The sequence below is a fragment of the Talpa europaea genome (assembly GCF_964194135.1).
Source record: "Talpa europaea genome assembly, chromosome: 5".
NCBI lineage: Eukaryota > Metazoa > Chordata > Mammalia > Eulipotyphla > Talpidae > Talpa > Talpa europaea.
The window spans coordinates 121,812,909-121,834,864 of NC_140071.1; the positions used below are offsets into that span (position 1 = coordinate 121,812,909).

General features: G+C 44.6%; 1 protein-coding gene across 2 annotated transcripts in view; it reads left to right on the forward strand.

Annotated features, from left to right (window-relative positions):
- Positions 1 to 13,745: 13,745 nt before the first annotated feature.
- Positions 13,746 to 21,956, forward strand: part of PDS5A (PDS5 cohesin associated factor A) — a gene marked incomplete at both ends in the record, with an annotated part of 114,374 nt that continues 106,163 nt past the window's right edge. For both annotated transcript variants that reach the window (XM_084232888.1, XM_084232889.1), the window contains one exon: positions 13,746 to 13,886. In XM_084232888.1, the coding sequence (XP_084089014.1) occupies positions 13,746 to 13,886 (141 nt within the window). The remainder of the gene's footprint in view (positions 13,887 to 21,956) is intronic.

The following is a 21,956-nucleotide window of genomic DNA, read 5'->3' on the forward strand; positions in this document are numbered from 1 at the left end:
GCAGCGGGCGGCAGGAGAGGTCTGCACGCCATGTGGGACCCTCCTCCAGTGGCCGGGGAGCAGCTGGGGATCAAACCGGCGCCACAGAGGCTGCAGGCAGCTTCGCAACCCAGCGCTCAACTGCTGCGCCACCGGGGAGGCCCTCCAAGTATTTTTTTAAACTATGAGGAACTATAGTTGTACAGGTAAGAAGAAGAAGAAGAAAAAGATGATGATGATGATGATGATGATGACACAATGATGATGATGGGCTCCCAACTTTGGCTCAAGTTTTATCTTTTGCATGCTTATATGTCTAGATACCTAGTAAGCTGGTGAGAAGCGTTAAAACATTTTATTTGCAAGAAAGTAGGAGCTCTAGATGCCAGCCTGGTGGTACAAGGGATTAAGTCGCAGCACTATGAATCTATCCGCAGCCACTGCAGCCCGCCAGAAGTTGGATCCCCATACAGCCAGGGAGCTACCCACTTGGCACAGCAGACCTCTCCTGTCTCACCCGCTGCTCCCCTCAGCAGTGTATTTCAGTCAATCCACCTCTACCCTTCCCCACTCTTGTCTCTGGTGAATCCTCTCACCCCCCCCCCAGGCCTCTACCCCAGCTCTTGTATGCATAAATAATATTTAAAAAAAGAAAAAAAGCGGTTGAGTGCTGGGTTGCAAGGCTGCCCGCAGCCTCTGCAGCACTGGTTCGATCCCTGGCCAACGGACGAGGGTCCCACATGGTATGCAGACCTCTCCTACCACCCACTGCTCCCCTCAGCAGTGTACTTCGTCAGTCTGCCTGTTCTGCTCTCTGCTCTGGCTTTGGTGAATTCTCTCACTCTCCCATGTTTCTGACTGTACCCAGTGCTTGTATAAATAAATAAATAAATCTTTAAAAAAAAAAGTAGAAGCTCTAATGAGAAAATTTATACTAACTGGAAAACCAGGAGTGGCACATTTGTTACAAAGCCCTAGGTGTCTAAGTAAAAGTTTATTATCTAGCAAGGCTTTTGCAGACCATATCTAATACCTTTGCAGAGTCAGTTTAGGGGTGCTTTATGAGTAAATACTAATACAATTAGTTTACTGGACAACCTTAAAAGTCATGAACCAAAGAAATTTTGGTGGAAAACTTTCAAAACTCTATTCCAGAACTTCTTAGAATTTCAAAAGCTAGAAAGATATCCTCAAGCTTTAAATCAAGTCAGCTGACTGGATAATAAAATATCATTGATTCTGCCTATGCAGTTTCATATCCAAATATGTAAGCTATTTTTAGTTGGTAGTTCTACCATATATTTGCATTATATATTGTTAGGTAAAACAAATAAATAAAATAATTATTATAACATCTAACAAATAGATATAATGCTAATAATTAAAATAATTCATTATAATAAAACATAATAACTTAAGTAATTAAAGAAATGGACTTTTAAAAAAGATTTATATATATATTTTAAAGATTTGTTTATTTTGTATACAAGAGCTGAGGTACAGGCCAGAGGTTTGAGGGGTGAGAGGATTCACCAGAGACAGAGTGGGGAACAGAACAGGCAGACTGACTGAAATTCACTGCTGAGGGGAGCAGCAAGTGAGACAGGAGAGATCTGCTGCACCATGTGGGTAGCTCCACGGTGGGTCGGGGATTGAACTCGTGCAGCAAAGACTGAAGATTGCTTCATAGTGCTGTGCTTAACCCTTTGCTCCACCAGGGAGGCCCTTAAAGATTTATATATTTAAACATACAAGAGCTGGGGTATAGGCCAGAGAGGCCAGGGGTGAGAGGATTCACCAGAGACAGAGTGGGGAACAGAACAGGTGAATTGACTGAAAAACACTGTTGAGAGGAGCAGAGGGCGAGACAGGAGAGGTCTGCTGTGCCATATGGGTCAACTCCCAGGTCAGGGATCAAACTTGTGCTGCAGTAGCTGAGGATTGCTTCATAGTGCTGACGCTTAACCCTTCATGACACCAGAGAGGCCCGGAATAGACTTTTTAAAGTCAATGTGTGATATTTCCACACCTTCTCTTAGGTCTTTTATCAAGTCAACCCATTTCAGAGTTGATGTGATTGGATAAAAAACTGGAAAAAGGAAAAAAAAAATAACTGGGAAAAGGAAAGAAGGAAATAGCAGACTCTATATTCTTAAATTTTTGCTGTTTTGGGTCTTCTTTCTTTAAAATATTTTTATTTTTTATTGAGATATACTTGATATATAACATTAATTTCGTAATGATTTGATAAAACATAATGTGTAAAACAAAGTGATTTGGTATTTGTATTTATTGCAAAATGATCACCATAAGTCTAGTTAATATTCATCATTATACAAAATTAGAAATTTTGTTTTCTTGTGATGAGAACTTTTAAGATATACTCTCTTAACTAATTTCAGGTATATAAACAGTATTATTAACTAAGTCAATATACTATACATTACATTCCCATGATTTTATTTATTTATTTATTTATTTTTGTGGGACCCTTGCTGGCAGCCGGGGAACGAATGGGCGCTGCAGAGGCTGTGGGCAGCCTCAACTGCTCAACTGCTCAACCGCTGTGCCACCAGGGGAGGCCCGATTTTATTATTTTAAGACTAAAAATTTGTACCTTTTGGACCCACCACTCTTTTTGCACACACCCCCATTTCTGGTTCTCATATTTTCGAGGTTTTGTTTTTATTTTTGTTTAGATTCCATATATAAGTGAGATCATACAATATTTGTCTTTCTCTGTCTGACTTATTTCAGTTAGTGTAATGCATGATCCATGCATGATCCATAATTCAAGATCCATACATGTTGAAAGGTTTCCTTCCTTTTTGTGATGGTATAATATTCCATTATATACAGCTTATGCATTGTTAACAATAGGGATATATTCTGAGAAATGCATCCTGAAGCAATTTTCTCATTGTGTAAATGTCATAGAATATAATTACATGAACCTAGATGATACAGTCTAGTACCCCGCAGGTTATGTGGTATAGTCTGTTGGGACCACCACCGTATACATGGTTCATTATAGACTGAAATATCATTAATTACTGAATGACTATAGATTATATTTTCTTCATTTAGCCAATAGACATTTAGGTTGCTTCATGTCTTCACTGTGGTTAATTTCTTTTTTAAAAAAATTTATTTATGCATGCATGCAAGAGCTGGGGTACAGGCCAGAGGTGTAGGGGGTGAGAGGATTCACCAGAGACAGAGTGGGGAACAGAACAGGCGGATTGACTGAAGTACACTGCTGAGGGGAGCCGCAGGCAAGTCAGGAGAGGTCTGCTGCACCATGTGGGTTGCTCCCTGGCTGGCCAGGGTATCAAATTCATGCTGCAGAGGCTGTGGACAGCTTCATAGGTTGCGTCTTAACCCCTTGCGCCACTGGGGAGGTCCCGCTGTGATTAATTTCTGATGAAATACCAGAATCATGCCTTGAGTAGAGTACTCCAATATTAAACAACCATATTGTTAGCCAGTCGGGCATATTCACAGGTCCAGAATTTTTTTATTCAATTAAACAAATATTTTTTGAGTACCCAGAGGTGCCAGACACTGTTCTAGGCATTTAGGATACATAAGTAATCAAAATAAAGACCCCTGCCAGCAGCACTCCATCTGCCCACCTGTGACTATGCAGGTGCTTCCACCAACTCTCTCCCTCCGCAGGGCAGCAGCCTTCCTGCCTGCCCATGACCTGTATCATGCCAGGATTTCTCTTCACTGACCTACCTCAGTGGAGGCTGCCCTCCTCAAGGCTGCCTGCCTGCAACCATGCTGGCCTCTCTCAGCAAACCTGTCTCTCTCGGGGCAGGTCTTCCTGCCCATTTGTGTCTATGCAAGTGTCCTTTATTCTTTTGTCCCTTTCTCTAATAAACCTGCTCTTTAAATATTTTTTTTTAAAAAAAGGCCCCCCTGGTGGCACAAGGGGTTGAGACGCAACCTGTGAAGCTGTCTGCAGCCTCTGCAGCACAAGTTCAATCCCCAGCCAGAGAAGTGACCGACATGGTGCAGCAGACCTCTCCTGACTCACCCGCTGCTTCCCCTCAGCAGTGCATTTCAGTCAATTTGCCTGTTTTGTTTCCCACTCTATCTCTGGTGAACCCTCTCACCCCCCCCACACACACCTCTGGCCTGTACCCCAGTTCTTGTATGCATAAATAAATAAATCTTTAAAAAAAAACAAAACAAACAAACCCTGCCCTTGCACAGCTTATGTTCTGGCAGAATGTACACAAAAGTGCTTCAAATTGGCATGAGATCGCCTAAATCAGAGTCACGAGGGAGTAACAGTATGTAAAGGGCTCCTCTACTCTTTTCATATCAACTTCCCCAACCCCCAATGGGCAGAGGTCCTTCTACCTAGCCCATGGAGCCACCTTACCTGGCTATTCCTCTCTCTGCCCACACAGAAAAATACCCTCCCTTTAGCCCCTCGCTTTCTTGTCTTTTCTCATCTTCACCTCTGGCATAGACTGCGAAGCATTCTGTTCTATGCCAGTGGGATATATTCAATCATATCACTGCAGTATATACAGAATAAGATTTTTCACATTTTCAAGACCTCCTTTGTGTTCTTAATAGTCTAAGTAGGTCTTTATCTCTTCCTCTGTAGGTATTCATATTGCCAAATGTCCCTTCTATTTCCTCATGGTATGAGTTATGTCCCAGGAAGGGAATAATATTTGGTACTTTAGCTCATTAGAAGTAGATTTTGCTTGTCATGTTTGTTTTTGTTTTTGTTTTTTGTGGGACCCTCACCCACACCTCACCCTCACCCAGGGATTGAACTGGCGCTGCAGAGGCTGTGGGCAGCCTTGCAACCCAGCGCTCAACCGCTGCACCACCAGGGAGGCCCTGTTTTTGTTGTTGTTTGTTTTTTTAAAGATTTATTTTATTTATGCATCCAAGAACTCTGTAGGCCAGAGGTGTGGGGGGGATGGTGAGAGGATTCACCAGAGACAGAGTAGGAAGCAGAACAGGCAGACTGACTGAAATATACTGCTGAGGGGAGCAGCGGGTGAGACAGGAGAGGTCAGTTGTGCCATGTGGGGTAGTTCCCTGGCAGGCCAGGAATAGGCTGCACTGGCTGCCTGTAGCTTCATAATGCTGAGACTTAACCCCTTGTGCCTTAACAAGCCTCTCCTCAAAAAACAAAAAACAATACACATAGAAATCAAAATAACTTCCACGGAAAATTCTAGTCTCAACCAATCTTTGATTTCACACCTACAATTTTGTAAATTTCAGGTTTCTGTTAGATTAACAGCCCTGAGACACATAAGATCCCCCATTATATTCACTACACAGTAGCTTCTAAAGACCAAAAGGAGAACTGGAATGTTCTAGGAATATTTTCAATAGTGTGGAAAGAAAAAAAAGTTTTCCTGTTAAGTTTTGATTTGTCGAGAAAAATCCTTTTGGGAAATTTCTATCCCTAGAAAATCATGATAAATCTCAGTTATGATTGTAAGGTGAACAACTCTTGTTAAATATCTTATGGAGGGCCTCCCTGGTGGCGCAGGGGGTTAAGTCTCAGCACGATAAAGCTATCCACAGCCACTGCAGCATGAGTACGCTCCCTGGTCGGGAAGCTAACCCACATGGCACAACAGACCTCTCCTATCTCTCCTGTATCACCCACTGCTCCCTCAGCAGTGTGTTTTAGTCAATCAGCCTGTTCTGCTCCCCGCTCTGTCTCTGGTGAATCCTTTCACCCTCCCCCCACCTCTGGCCTGTACCCCAGCTCTTGTATGTAAAAATAAATAAATCTTTTTTAATAAATAAATTTCTTACAAATTCACTGCTTAATATTCTTTAGTTCTGCACAAGTCAATGCATAATTGAACTCTGAAGAGTTTTTCCAAAATGGTCTTTATCTAGGTAACCCATATTCAAAGAACTATTCAGTTTCTGGAATTACTTGGAAAAATTCAGAAAACAAAGGTTGCATAAATTTTTGGCACATTCCTTTGACAAGTCAGATAGTGCTGGCTACAAGTTCCAATGTGGCTACCTTTCCAGTTCAACCAGAAATTTGAAGTTCAGGCACTTAATTTTACAATCTACATCAGTTACTATCATAACCACATTTGATTGTTATAAGTAATAGAAAATATCACATCTGTAAAAATTCTTAGTTACTAATGTGAACGTAAAAGAATTACTTGATTACTCAACAAGTAGTCTTTGAATTTCACTCATTCAATTTTATACAGCCTCATGTCACTTGGCATATTACACATTCTCATTCCTAAACTGTTTTTTAAATTCCAGTTTTGGACTTTTGTACACTCACAGACAAACTTTGAGCCAAAGCTTGGTAGAGCTGTCTGCCAGTCAACAATTCTATTTTTGCAGTTTCTTCATCTTTGTGTAATTATTTAAATATTTGCTTCCATATCATTCTTATTTCATAAAAAAATGGGAAAATGAAAGTGCAGATTCTAGGGATAAGCTGAGTCTCATAAACTTAATACAATTGAGGAAAATATAGAAATCCGGTAAGTTATTGGTCACACTTTATAAATGTTCTATGGGTCTCTTTCAAAAGTAAAAATTTTGCTAGTGGTCGGTGTAGTGTGGTACACCTAAAGGCTACAATCCTATACTTCTAAATCATATACAGTGTTGTAAACCAATGTTGTATCAATTTTTTAAAAAAGCAAAAGTAAAAATTTAGGTTCAAAAGCAAGAGATATAACCATACAATGGGTAGAGTCTCTTTAACAAACTGCTGGGAAAATTGGAAAGCCACATATAAAAGAACAAAGTTGGATCAATCTCAAACTCAAAAAATAAATTCCAAAGGGATTAAGGATTTAGATTCAAAACCTGAGATAGAGCCTCCCCAGTGGCGCAGCGGTTGAGCGCTGGGTTGCGAAGCTGCCTGCGGCCTCTGCGGCACCGGTTCAATCCCAGCTGCTCCCTGGCCACCAGAGGAGTGTCCCACATGGCGCGCAGACCTCTCCTGCCACCCGCTGCTGCCCTTAGCAGTATATTTTGGTCCTTCTGCCTGCTCTGCTCCCCACTCTGGCTCTGGTGAATTCTCTCACCCTCCCGCGCTTCTGACTGTACCCAGTGCATGTACAAACAAACAAACAAATAAATAAATAAATAACATGCCTCTATTAAAAAAAAAAAAAAGAAACTATATTCTTTGCCTTTCATGTATTGTTTCCTAATTGTAATAAAGTTCCTTCCCATTAAAGTCTCATATGTTTTGTGTTGATGCGGCGGATGGCAGAACCTATTTAGAGCAGGCAGGTTTGCAGGGTCTGGGGTGCTCCCTCCCTGCCCTATAACAGAGCTTTTACACATTGAAAAAGACATAAGTATTTAGTTACACAGAAAACATAAAAGAAATGGTGGATGACTATGGGTGCCTTAGAGGTAGGTATAGTGTAGTAACTAACATACATCTGAAGAGGCATGATCCTATTCCTCTGAATTATATACAGTGTTGTAAATCAATGTTACCTCAATAAAAAAATTAAAGAATAAAAAAACAAAATATAAGTAGTTAATAAGACATACTATGGAGAAAATATTTATACTTTCTACAACCAACAAGGGGTTAATATCCAAGATACGTAAAAGATATATACAATTAAATAATAAAAAAAATTAATAAATAGGCAGCAGATCTGAACAGACAATTAACCAAGGAGGAAATCTAGAATGCCAAAAGATACTTGGAAAATTTTTCAACGCTTTATTTCTTTTTTAAGATTTTATTGATTTTTTTGCATGGAAGAACTTGGGGTGTAGGCCAGAGGTATGGGTGGTGAGAGAGGTTCACAGAGAGAGTGGGGAGCAGAAGAGGTGGACTGACTGAAATACTGAGGGGAGCAGTGGCAAAACAGGAGAGGTCTGCTGCACTGCGTGGGTTTGCTCCCTGGCCAGGGATCAAACTCAGGCCCTAGAAGAGATTAAGTGCTAAAACTTAACCCCTATGCCACCAGAGAGGCCCCTCATCATCATTTTTAATAAGAGAAACGCAAGTTAAGGCCACAATGATATATCATCTCACATCCACAAAATGGCACTTTCTTAAAAAAAGTACTGGTAAGAATGCAGAGAAAGAGGAACTCAATTACACTGTTGGTGAGAATGTAAACTGGTTCAACCATATTGGAAAGTGATCTGGATTTACCTTGAAAAACTAAAAATGGAAATACCATATGATACAGCAATCCCACTCCTGGGCATCTATCCAAAGAACATGAAGCCATCAACTGAAAACACTATACGCTATTTGGTTTATACAATGGTTATTGTAGCACTGTTCACTGAATAGCTAGGACAGGGAAGAAACCTCAATTTATCCATTGACAGAAGATTGGATCCAGAAGATGAGGTATATCCATACTATGGAATGCTATTCAGTCACAAGGAAAACTAAAATGTTGTCACTTACCGCAAAATAGAAGGAACATGAGGGAATTATGTATAGTAAAGCAAGCCTGAGTGGATGATTCAGCTAAGTAACTTATAGAAATCAGCAGACATTTGTAAACAAAGTGAAGTTCCTGAGGTTAAGAGGGAGGAGATAGGGAAGAAGGGTTAAAGGAGATATAAGAGATATATAAGGGATATAAATATAAGGAGGGGGAGGAGAAATGTAGCAGAAATGTGAAAGAAAAAAATTATAATCAATATATGTAAATAAAACTACTGGAAATAATGTGAATTTTTTGGAGAATATGTATATGGAGAAAAACCATATACAAAGTATGCAAGGAAAATAGGAAGAAATGTCTTAAGGGGACTTCCCTGTGGCGCAGCGGTTGAGCGCTGGGTTGTGAAGCTGCCCTCAGCCTCTGCAGTGCCGGTTCGATCCCCGGCCACAGGACGAGGGTCCCACATAGTGCGCAGACCTCTCCTGCCACCCGCTGCTCCCCTCAGCAGTGTACTTCATCAGTCTGCATGTTCTGTTCCCCGCTCTGGCTCTGGTGAATTCTCTCACCCTCCCGCGCTTCTGACTGTACCCAGTGCATGTATAAATGTATAAATAAATAAATAAATCTTTAAAAAAAAAAAAGGAATGTCTTAAGGAAAAGTATAAAAGGAAAAAATAAGCACGATGAAATTCATTTATCAGGAGAAATGCTTTTGCCATCTTGAAGCTATTAACTAACACTTTAAGAAAAAATTTAGATGTGGTTCCTGTATATTCCTACAACAGTTGTAACAAAGTACCATAAATATAGAGGCTTAAAACAACAAAAACTTGTTAATGTTGGGAGGCCAGAAATCCAAAAAAAAATTTTAAGTACTGATAAGGGTGTGGGCATGGCCATGTTTCCGCTGGAAGATCAAAGGAAGAATCCTTCCTGGCCTCTTTTCCTAGTTTCTGGGGCTTGCTGGTGATCCTTGCTATTCCTCAGTTTGCAGCTAAATCACCTAGTTTCTACCTCCCCCATCACCTAGACTTCTTTCTGGTCTGACTCCACATTGTCTTTTTATAAGGACATAAGTCATTAGCTTTAGAGCCCACACTAATTCAGTAAGAATTGATTTGAACTAATTATAACTTCAAAGATCCTACTTCCAAATAAGGTCACCTTTTAAGGTTACTGATGGACATAAATTTGGGGGCTATTCAACCCAGTCAAGCTGGGTCCTTGTATCATGGACAAGATTTCATAAAATTCAGTGTTGATTCTTTTTTTTTTTTTTTTAGATTTATTTGTTTATGCATATAAGCACTGGGTAGCGTCAGAGGCATGAGAGGGTGAGAGAATTTACCAGAGCCAGAGTGAAGAACAGAACATCAGACACACTGCTGAGGGGAGCAGCAGGCGCGGCAGGAGAGGACCACGGCACCACGTGGGACCCTCGCTGGCGGTGGCGGCCAGGGATCGAACCGGTGCTGCAGAGACTGCAGGCAGCTTCGCAGCCCAGAGCTCAACCGCTGTGCCACCAGGGGAGGCCCTCAGTGTTGATTCTAACCAGCTCAGACAACGACAAACATTAAAATTCAACCCTTGACCATAGATCTGAGGCATCCAGAGGGGTTGGGGAGAAGGATGAGATAGAAGTGGGAGGGAGAACAATGGACTATGGTGGACTACAGGGGCTTTGGTGTGGGAGAGCTATGGTGACCACAACTGAGGGGAGACTCCTATACTGTCAAAATATCAGTAAGGGTGGAAAACAATGGTACTTCAAAAATAAATAAAAATTAGGATTTTTGTTTTTAGGTTTCTAAACCTAAACCTTCTATAGTGTTTTGGCATTGATATAATTCTTTTTTTTAAAGGTTTATTTATCTATGCATATAAGGACTGGGGTACAGGGGAAAGGTGCAGGGGGTGAGAGGATTCACCAGAAACAGAGTGGGAACCGTAACAGGTGGATCCACTGAAAGACATAGCTGAGGGGAGCAGCGGGAGAGACAGGAGAGGTCTGCTGTGCCATGTGGGCAGCTTCCTGGCCGGGGATCGAACTCTTGCTGCAGTGGCTCTGGCTAGCTTCATAGTGCTGCAACTTAACCCCTTGTGCCACCAGGGAGGCCCCTAATTTCAAAACATATTAAATGTTAATATTAAAATTTTAGAAAATTTATTGAGTTTGTTTTATTATTATTTTTCTTCCCTGTACCTCAGGTGCCTGATTATATTAATTTTAAAAGATATTTATTTATGCATACAAGAACTGGGGTACAGGCCAGAGGTGCAAGAGGTGAGAGGATTCACCAGAGACAGAGTGGGGAACAGAACAGTCTGGTGGACTGAAATCCACTGCTGAGGGGAGCAGCCGGTGAGGCAGGAGAGATCAGCTGTGCCACCTGGATACCTCCCTGGCCAGGATCGAAGTTGTGCTGCAGTGGCTGTGGTTAGCTTCATAGTGCTGCGACTTAACCCCCTGTGCCACCAGGGAGGCCCCCCGAAGGCTGAGATTTTTTGTTCTCCTCACTATCAGTTTTTTCTCAGTGTTCAAAACAATGTCTTACATAGTCGGCCCTCTTTAATGATTGTTGAATAAATGAATGATCTCTTCTCATTTAGTGTGAGTGGTAACAAATGTTTAAGAAAGAAAGTAAAAAACAGGTATTTTGGGGTGTAACAATGGTTTACAACACTGTATATAACTTGGGGCTTTGGATCACACCTCCTCAGATGCATGCCACCCCACCAAACCCACTACCATTGCACCCACAGTTCCTTACCTTAGACCATGGGCTTCCTTCCTCTCCACTTGTTCCCATTACTCTGTAGTTATTTAGGTGTGACTAATAAAAGTGAGCGAGAGCACCTAAAAAAGAGCAAATTTGGTTGATTTAATAGTTTGTATGAAGACAACCTGAAACAGATTCTGCGTGCTACCATAAACACCCAAGTACAAAGCACCAATTTGGGGCAGAGTTTCAGCAACTCAGCAACTATGCCATGTTGGATTGCAGGATCATTTGGATCCTTTGTGTATCAACTGAAAAACAATTCATTGAGTGCAGTCCCTTTAATATTTTAAAAATCAAGTAAAAGGATATGGACAAGACCAGACATAAGCGTGAATATTAACTTAAATTTAAACAAGAATAATTTAAATAAAAAATGTGAATATCATTTTAAACTGTTAGTGGTCAGTTTCAAAGCCGAATGCTATTTCTTATGGTACTCTTTCTTCAACTTTGCTTTCTGAAATTACGCACAAACTCGGGGGGGGGGGTTCATGAGCTACGATGATTTACGTTAAATTACTCAAACACGGCTGCACAGGGCTTCCCTTTGGATGAAATAAAGTTATTTTGGGTGTGTGCTTAAAACGCGTTCCTCCACATTCATAACAACCATCTCCCAAATTTTGTTAAAATGCTTCTTATACTCTCAAGATCCTGGTTCTCAGAGCTGGGAGTGGGGCCCAGGAGCCTAGGTTTCAGACCCTACTTTGAGAACTGCTCGACTCAATGCTATTTTCATATCCCGCAGCTTTCAAAATATTAATTTTAGAAATCGAAAGTGGGGAGGGCACACTCGGGTGCTGTCAGAAGGAACGAGAAAGAGCAGCCCACGCTGGGCCACGCTGCCCAACTTTTTTCCTCATCTTGCAGCTTTTTTCCTGCCCCCGGGGAGGGACCCGGGTCATTCCCACCCATCACCCGTCGTCCAACCAGGTCTCCACGTCCCCCAAAGCCGAACTCCTCTCGGGGGCTGAAAGCGCCGCTCCGCACCTCAGGGCCCGCTCCCCGGGTCACGGGGCCCGGGTTCGCTTCCCGCCACCCGGGCTCCTCCTCCTGGGCGCGCCTCTCGGGTCGGGTCCTCCGGGCGGCGCTCCGCGGAGCAGTTCTTGGCGCCAACCGGGAGGCGGCGCTGTCTGCCCGGCGCGGCCGCCGTGGGCCCGAGGGAGGCGGAGGCGCGGCCGGCGGAGGAAGGGGCGGGCGCGAGGCGCGCGCCCTGCTCTCGCGTGCTCTCGCCCGCTCGCGTGACCGGCCGCTGGGTGCGCGAGGCGCCGGCTGCGGGGCACGGACGGCCGGGCGCGCGCCGCGGCGAGGGGCGTCCGGGGCCGGGTCGGCGGGCCCGGCCGGCGCGAGGCGCGAGGCGCGAGGCGCGGGCGGACGGGCCGCGAGGGTCCCGGGCGGGTCCACGCGCACACGCTCCCGGCGGCGCCGTCGCGAGGCTGCTCTTCCCCGGCCGGACGGAGCGCGGCAGTGTCTCCCCGCCCGGCGCGCTCTCCCCGCGTCTCCCCCCGCGGCGGCGGCGGCTCCTCCTCGGCACCGCCAGCCCCAGCGCCGCTCCGGGCGGGCGGCGGCGGCGGGACCCGCGGAGCCGCTTTGTGTGCGCCCGGCGAGGGGCGGCGGCGCAACCACCTGACAGAGGCCGGACCCCGATGCGCCTTCCGCCCGCATGAGGAGGAGGTGAGGCGGCGCGGCTCCCGCCCTCGGCCGCGCAGGGAGGGGACGGAAGGGGCGCCCGGGGCGGGCGGGGGGGGCGCGGGGCCGAGGCCCGGCGGGGCGGCGGGGGCGCCGGGGAGGCCGCGGGGGCGCCGGGCAGCGCCCCGCCGCCGGGGGCGAGGGCGGGCGCCGGGGCCCCTCGGCCGAAGTTGAAGGAACAAAATGTGAAGTGCGGAGCCGCGTCAGCCGCTTCCTGGCGTGGGCTCCGGGGCGGCGGGCGGCCCGGCGCGGCCCGGCGGCGGCGGGGGCGCGGGCCCGGGGAGGCGGGAGCGCGGCGGGGGCGCCGGGGGTCCCGCGGCGCGGCCGGGGCCGGGCGTTCGTGCCCCGGCGCCGCCGCTGCGTGCGGGGCGGGCTGAGCCCCTAGTTGTGCGGCCTAAGCCGAGCCCTCTAGGCCGCGCGTGTCCTTCCCCGGAGGGGCCCGGCCGGGCGGGCGCGCGGCGCGTCTCTCTCGTCGCGCGGGGGCTCGGGGTCCTCGCCGGCCGGCCGAGGCCGCCAAACTTCGGCTCTCGGCGCCCGGGAGCGGGGCTCATTGTGAAAGGCGGACTCGGAAACTCCTGGCGCCGCTCGGCGCTTCCCGCGGCCACGGCGGCGAGTGCGGGAGCAGCGCCTGGGCCCGGGGCCGGCGCGGCGCGGCGCGGCGCGCGCGGGTGGGGCGCGGGGGGCCGGCGGGGCCAGGCCCGGCCGAGACCTGGCGGAGGGTCCCCCCCGGGGCCCCGGCCTCCCGGGAGTGGGGGGCCCTGTGCAGATTAGGGATTTTTGAAATGAAAAAAGAGGTTACAAAGTCGCCCCTTTCCCGCTGAACTTTTGTTTTCTGACCGATAGAGGCCGGTAGAGGACTGTGGAAGAAAAGTTGTCCCCCAGGATGGACTTCTCCACGGCGCCGTCCAAGCCTGCCGCGGCCCTCTGTGGCGTCGTGAGTGCCGACGGGAAGATCGCTTACCCGCCGGGGGTGAAGGAGATCACCGACAAAATCACAACGGATGAAATGATCAAGAGACTGAAGGTAAGCGTCGGGACTGGATGCCCACACACTGCAGACATGTGTGGTAGGTGGTGCTCTCCCCCGTGGGGTGACCCTACTGCCAGGCCTGGGTTTTAGAGTTTTACCTCCCAGATATTTTAAGCTACCGGCTTCTCCTTTGCCCCCTTTCAAAGCTATTGCTTTCTCTTGTATACCTATTTTTGGATATTAAGCTCATAACCATTACGGGATGTGTGTGTGTGTAAGCTTCACAGTTGTGCACGCATAAGAATGCAAGTGCTTTTGGTGGGCGTTTTGGGGGAAACAATTAAGAGAATACTGTTCCAGGTATTTTGCAGCAATATCCATAGAGGCAGTATTTGCCTGGCAAGGAGACTGGTTTAAGTTCAGAAGGCATTATTAAATTGTCATGATTTTCTAATAACAAGAAGTTTAAATATGTTAAGTAATATGGCAAAACTTCGACGGACATTATGGGACTTTTCAAAATTCTGACTTGCTGAGAGATTTAGGGCCACATGCTCATAGGGATTTCAAGAGTAATGTGTTTCTTTTTATTAGGAGTCACTATTTAGTTTAAGGATGTGGTCTTTAAGGTCAAGGTTATAAGTGTCAGCCCTGTGTTTGTAGTTCTGTTGGGTGAGTCTATGCCTTACAAAATAAGTGCTGTTCTTGTCATCAGACCAACTTGGTGTAGTGATTCTCTCCCAGCTCATGTTTGAACAGAGATTCCAGTTGGGGAATTAATAACAGTAATAGTCCAGGTGAAAGATGTTGATGTCTTGAAACAGGGCTCTGAAAGTATGAATAGTGATATAGGGTATGATCCAAAAGACTTTTCAGAGAATCAGACTTGATGGGAGGTGAGAGAAGAAACAATGTTGATGTTTCTACCTTGGGCAATTTGGTAGATGTGTTTTTAGGAAATGATTTTGCTCCTTAGCTGTAAGATCTTGGTAGAGTTGCTACTAAATGTTTACAGTGTTGCAAGTGTTTACTAAATAAAGTATCCTGTAGTTCAGTTTTTAAAGTCTAATTAAGGTCTATAAATTGTTGCCTCTTTGGAAGGAATAGAACTGAAGTGTGTCCCCTAACAGATGCTTCTTAAGGTTATATTGAATATTTTCAGATATGTCATGAAATACACAACTGCTAAGGAGAACATTTATAGATAATTTGTATTTTTCATATTAAGAATACTGGAACTCAATTTTGTAGTGGATTAATAATATGTAAGGAAGGTTTTAACTGTACATTTTTCCATTTAAAAATTGATTTAAATCTCCAAAACTATACTAACTATAGTTATATAAATAAGAACTATATAACAAAGTACAGAATGAGCACTGAGTTCAAATGTCCCTTTTTTTGTTTTGTTTTGTTTTTAATAGAGGCATGTTTTATTTATTTATTTGTTTGTTTGTTTTATTTATACATGCACTGGGTACAGTCAGAAGCGCGGGAGGGTGAGAGAATTCACCAGAGCCAGAGCGGGGGGCAGAGCAGGCAGAAGGACCGAAGTACACTGCTGAGGGGAGCAGCGGGCGGCAAGAGAGGTCTGCACGCCATGCGGGACCCTCCTCCAGTGGCCAGGGAGCAGCCGGGGATCGAACCTGCGCCGCAGAGGCTGCGGGCAGCCTCGCAACCCAGCGCTCAACCGCTGCACCACCGGGGAGACCCCAAATGTCCTTTTGTTTTGAATTCTTTTGGAAGTTAAAATGACATAGATGTTAGCCATTTTGAATGTCCTCCTAAACTTTTGCTTTTGTCAGGAATTCTTATGAATTTGTATTCTTCCTATCTCTCCAGAAGTAAAAAAAAAAAAAAATTTTTTTAAAGATTTATTCATTTATTTATACAAGAACTGGGGTATAGGCCAGATGCGCCAGAGGTGAGAGGACTCACCAGAGACAGAACGGGGAACAGAACAGGCAGACTGACGAAATACACTGCTGAGGGGAGCAGTGGGCGAGACAGGAGAGGTCTGCTGCACCATGTGGGACCCTCGCTGACTGGCTGGAATCGAACCGGTGCTGCAGAGGCTGCGGGCAGCCTCACAGCACAGCACTCAACTGCCTGCGCCACCAGGGGAGGCCCAAGATTTATTTATTTATGCATACAAGAGCTGGGGGTACAGGCCAGAGCTGCAGGGATGAGAGGATTCACCAGAGACAGAGTGGGGAACAGAACAGGCAGACTGACTGAAATACACTGCTGAGGGGAGCAGTGGGCGAGACAGGAGATGTCTGCTTCGCCATGTGGGTTGCTCCCTGGCTGGCTGGGGATCGAACTTGTGCTGCAGAGACTGTGGATTGCTTCATAGTGCGATGCTTAACCCCTTGCTCCACCAGGGAGCGACCCCCCCCCTTTTTTTTAAACATTTTAAAAGGACAGATTTGTTAGGAAAAGGAGAAAGACAAAGAGGCTCCTGCATAGTCACAGGTGGGTGGGAGAGGTGATGCTCTTGTTTCACAGTATTTTTTTTTTTTTAAACATTAGGGAAATAATTGTGAAGTTTTGAAGCTCCTTTGAAAATAGTTTTTACACTCTATCTTTGGAAGAGCTTACACATACTTTTGTATATTAGAAATTTTGTTGTTTCCTGGGAACTGCTTTAAGTAATTTTGTATGTCTAGTCATTCTGACCTTCTGTCAGTTCCTTGAACATGCCATGTTAATTTTTGCCTACATAGACTTTATTCCATATAATCTGTGTGTACCCATTCTCTCAGTTCTTTGTCATCCATTTGTTCCCCTTAAGGGGAATTCCCATTATATGTGGTTTTTTTTTTTTTAAGATTTATTATTTTGCATCCAAGATCTGGGGTGTAGGCCAGAGGTATGGGGGCTGAGAGGGTTCACCAGAGGCAGTGGGGAGCAGAACAGGTGGATTGACTGAAATACACTGCTGAGGAGTGCAGCAGTAGGCCAGCCAGGGGAGGTCTGCTGTACCTTGTGGGTTAGCTCCCTGGCTGGGGATCGAACTCATGCCTCAGTGGCTGGCAATAGCTTGATAGCGCTGACTTAACCCCCGTGCCACAGGGAGGCCAGTAGGAATTTTTTTATGTACTGCTTAGGATAAATTATGGGGAAGACTCATGATTTCATCTTAGAATGCTATTTTTTTAATTTATTTTTTATTGAAATAGCATCGGTTTACAACATTGTATGTTATTCAAAGGCATATATCACTACTCCATATGCACCATCAAGGTACCTTTAGCCCTCCACCATAGTCCATTATATACTCTCCCTTTTTTTTTTTTTTTTTTTAGAGGCATGTTTTATTTATTTATTTATTTGTTTGTTTGTTTGTTTTGTTTATACATGCACTGGGTACAGTCAGAAGCGCGGGAGGGTGAGAGAATTCACCAGAGCCAGAGTGGGGAGCAGAGCAGGCAGAAGGACCGAAGTACACTGCTGAGGGGAGCAGCGGGCGGCAGGAGAGGTCTGCGCGCCATGTGGGACCCTCCTCTGGTGGCCGGGGAGCAGCTGGGGATCAAACCGGCGGCGCCGCAGAGGCCGCGGGCAGCTTCGCAACCCAGCGCTCAACCGCTGTGCCACCAGGGAGGCCCTATACTCTCCCTTTTTTGCTTCTCCCCTCGCCTTCCCCATCTTGTAACCTCAATTCCACAGTCAGATTTATAGGGTTTGTTACTGGTTCAGCTTTGTCTTACCTTTTGTTTTGTTTATGTATTCCACATATAAGTGAAACTATGTGATACCTGTCTTTGTCCCTCTGGGTCATTTCAGTTAGCATGACCACCTCCAGTCTATCCATGTTGTCACAAATGTCAACAGTTCATCTTTTATTTTTTCTTATTGCACCTGAGTAGTATTCCATTGTGTGTGTGTTTGTGTGTACACACTACATCTGCCTATTCACTCCTCTGTCCTTGGGTATTTATTTCCATAACTTAGCTGTTGTAAGTAAAGCTGCAGTGAACACATGTGAGTGCATGTATCTCTTTGAATTAGTGGTTTTGCATTCTTCAGGTAGATACATAGGAGTGGAATGGCTGGATCATATGGTAGATCTATTTTTAATAGTTTGAAAAACCGCCATATTATTTTCTTAGGGGCTATACCAGTCTACATTCCCACCAACCGTGGAAGAGGTAGAACCATTTTTCTTACATTATTTAATTTTCGTTCTATTGGAAAATATTATTGGCTGATTATAATGGGGATATTTACACTACCACTCCCCCTCCCTTATAAATGATCTTAACTCTTTGAGACATCTCAGACCTAGAAAAGTTGGGAAACTTTTTATCTTCACAGGCACATTCCTTTACTTAGATTTACCAGTTGACATTCTCTAATCTTTGCTTTTATATTTTTTACATACCCACCCAGAGAGATACAGACTGACACACCAACATAATAAACTTTTTTGAGCTACTTGTAGATATTGTGACATTCCACCATTAAAAGCTTAAACATATATGTCTTCTTAGAACAAGGATATTCTTCTTTATCATAATTATCATGCTCAAGATGTTTAACACTGACACAGTGATATCTGTTATACTGTCCATGAAAACCTTTTTCAAAGGTTGGGTTTTCCCCTTCTGTTCACATTCTCACATGGGATCGCATTCATTTACCATGTCTTTTTAGTTTCCTTTAATTTAGAAAGTCCTCTATTATTTTATTTGGGTCATTTTGATGTGACATTTTTGAAGCATTTGCCTTGTAGGACTTCCATGATCTTTTTTTTTTTTTTTTTTTTTTTCCCCCTCATTTTCTCATGCTTAGATTGAGGTTGAACTCTTTGGGCACATACACTACCCAAGTGGTGTTGTACCTTTGCATCCTAATAGGCGCATGATGTCACCTTAGCCTATTGGTTATATTAAATTTGATCCTTGGTTACAGTTGGCCACTCCTCTCTATCATAAAGTACCTTTCCCCTTTTGCACATAATAAGGAAATATTAAGGTGATCGTTTGTAAGAATAACTTGTTACCCAACAACTCTTGCTTAACTCTTTTAGCATCCACTTTGGCTATTATTAAGTGTTAAAATTTTTTTTCTTTTTTTTTTTCTTTTTTTAATTAATTTTTTTTTTTTACATCACTGTTCATTTTTAAACAATATTTGCTTCTCCCCCACCCCCTCAGGTTTAGTCCCCATAGAGTTTCCTTCACCACTGCACCCATGCACCATCACCACAGTCCCCTGTGCTCCTCCCTCCCTCCCTCTGATCCCTGTCCCTCTTCCTCCCCTGCAGGATGTCTCTGATTTATAATTGTCTGTTTTTGCTTTGTCGTGTTTTGTACTATTGTTATCTTTTTACACTGATGTCTTATTTGGTTCCCCTGTATTCCTGCTGTAAGTGAAGACATTTTTTTCTTTTTTTAAATATTTATTTATTTATGCATACAAGAGCTGGGGTACAGGCCAGAGATGCCAGGGTTGGGGAGGGGGGGTAAAGGGGGGTGAGAGGATTCACCAGAGACAGAGTGGGGAACAGAACAGCCAGATTGACTGAAATAAATACACTGCTGAGGGGAGCAGCAGGCAAGACAGGAGAGGTCTGCTTGCGTCATGTGGATTTCTCTCCAGTGGGCTGGGGATCAAACTCATGATGCAGAGGCTGTGGACTGCTTCATAGTGCGGTGCTTAACTAACCCCTTGCGCCACCGGGGAGGCCTGGGTTTGATTTTTATCAAATGTTTGCTTTCAGTTTTGCATTTACTGATAACATTCTAATCCAAGCATCTTTATTACATATTTTTCCCAATGTAGATATCTTTTTGTACTTTTTATTCTGGTAACAGTATGCTGCTTATGAGGGTACTCTGGACAATATTTTTCATGATCTGCAGATGAAGGCTGAGAGACTTTATCTGGAATTCTTGACTTCGTAAATTTGTGACAAATCGAATCTATACAAATGAGAGACGCCACACCTTTTGAGGGGCCGTTCCTGGACTACTGAGCAGAGTCAACAATTGTTAAATCTTTTTGAAGCTTAAAGCACCAAGGGGAAACTGAGTATAGGGAACCTACTTCCATTTTAGTAGAGAGTGGTATTTTTATTTTTATTTTTTTTTTTAAAGGTTTTTATTTATTTATTTATTTATTTATTTATTTATTTATTTATTTATTTATGCAAGCACTGGTCAGAAGCACGGGAGGGTGAGAGAATTCACCAGAGTCAGAGCGGGGAGCAGAGTAGGCAGACTGAAGTACACTGCTGAGGGGAGCAGCAGGCGGCAGGAGAGGTCTGCGTGGCATGTGGGACCCTCCTCCAGTGGCCGGGGAGCAGCTGGGGATCAAACCGGCGCTGCAGAGGCTGTGGGCAGTTTCGCAACCCAGCACTCAACCGCTGCGCCACCTGGGAGGCCCGAGAGTGGTATTTTTAAACCAAGATCTGGGCATTGTGTTACATCAGCACTAGGATATGATTTTTCAGGTCCTTGTAGTGTAGAAAGTTAGGAAATATATATATATACATATTTTTTTTAAATGGGATATTACAGCATATATTTTTCAGCATTTCACCTTTTTTTTTTTTTTTAAGATTTATTTATTTATTTATACAAGCACTGGGTACAGTCAGAAGCACGGGAGGGTGAGAGAATTCACCAGAGCCAGAGCGGGGAGCAGAGCAGGCAGAAGGACCAAAGTACACTGCTGAGGGGAGCAGCAGGCGGCAGGAGAGGTCTGCATGCCATGTGGGACCTCCTCCGGTGGCCGGGGAGCAGCTGGGGATCAAACCGGTGCTGCAGAAGCTGCTGGCACCTTCTCAACCCAGCGTTCAACTGCTGCGCCATCAGGGAGGCCCAGGAAATATATTTCTTAAATCATGAACTCATACTGATACCTTCAGTTGAAAATCCAACACCACAGGGTTTTCCTAAACTTCTCCATTCCTTACTATACCATCCTTTTCTTATAATATGAACCTTGTTTTCCCTTAACATTAATCAATTTATTGCGTTGTCAGAAAAGTTATGATGCATTTTTGCAACAAAAACATAGAAAAAATTCATCATGACTTTCCCAACAACCCAGTATTTGTACTACCCTACAGTGAGCACATAATAAATTTAGCACCACCATACCAGTATCCCTTTTTTTTTTAAGATTTATTTTTTAGTTTATTTATGCATACAGGAATTGGGGTGTAGGCCAGAGGTATGGGGAGGGGGTTGGTGAGAGGATTCACCAGAGATAGAGTGGGAGCAAAACAGGCGGATCTTCTGAAATACATAGCTGAGGGGAGCAGTGGGACAGATAGGAGAGGTCTGCTGCACCATGTGGGTTAGCTCCCTGTCTGGTGATCGAACTCATGCTGCAGTGGCTGGCAATAAACCCCTGTGCCACCAGGGAGGCCCTTTTAGATAATGTTTTTAATTCTTTTAGATAAATACTCAGAAATGGGATTTGCTGGATCATATGGTAGAAATTCCATTCTCATTTTTTTTAGGAACCTCCATATTGTTTTTTACAGCAGCTGCATCATTCTAAAAACATTACCATCAATATTGTACAGAGATTCCAGTTTTTCCATATCACTGCTTGTTATTTGCTGTTTCTCATAATGACCATCCAAATGGGTGTGAAGTGATATCTCATTGTGGTTTTGATTTGTATTTACCTGATCACTAGTGATATTTATTATCTTTCCATGTGCTTGTTGACTGTATCTTCTTTGGAGAAATAACTGTTCAAGTACTTTGCCCATTATTTATTTATTTATTTATTTTTTAAAGATTTATTTATTCTAGCACTGGGTACAGTCAGAAGCGCGGGACGGTGAGAGAATTCACCAGAGCCAGATCAGGGAGCAGAGCAGGCAGTAGGACCGAAGCACACTGCTGAGGGGAGCAGCAGGCGGCAGGAGAGGTCTGCCCGCCATGTGGGACCCTCCTCTGGTGGCCGGGGAGCAGCCGGGGATTGAACCGGTGCTGCAGAGGCTGACGGCAGCTTCGCAACCCAGCGCTCAACAGCTGCGCCACCGGGGAGGCCCACTTTGCCCATTTTTTAATCAAGGGTTTTTTTGTTGCTATTGAGTTGTAGAGTTACAGTATTCATTTTTTCATTCTTTCAAGTTTTATATTGTCCAAGAAGCAGAAC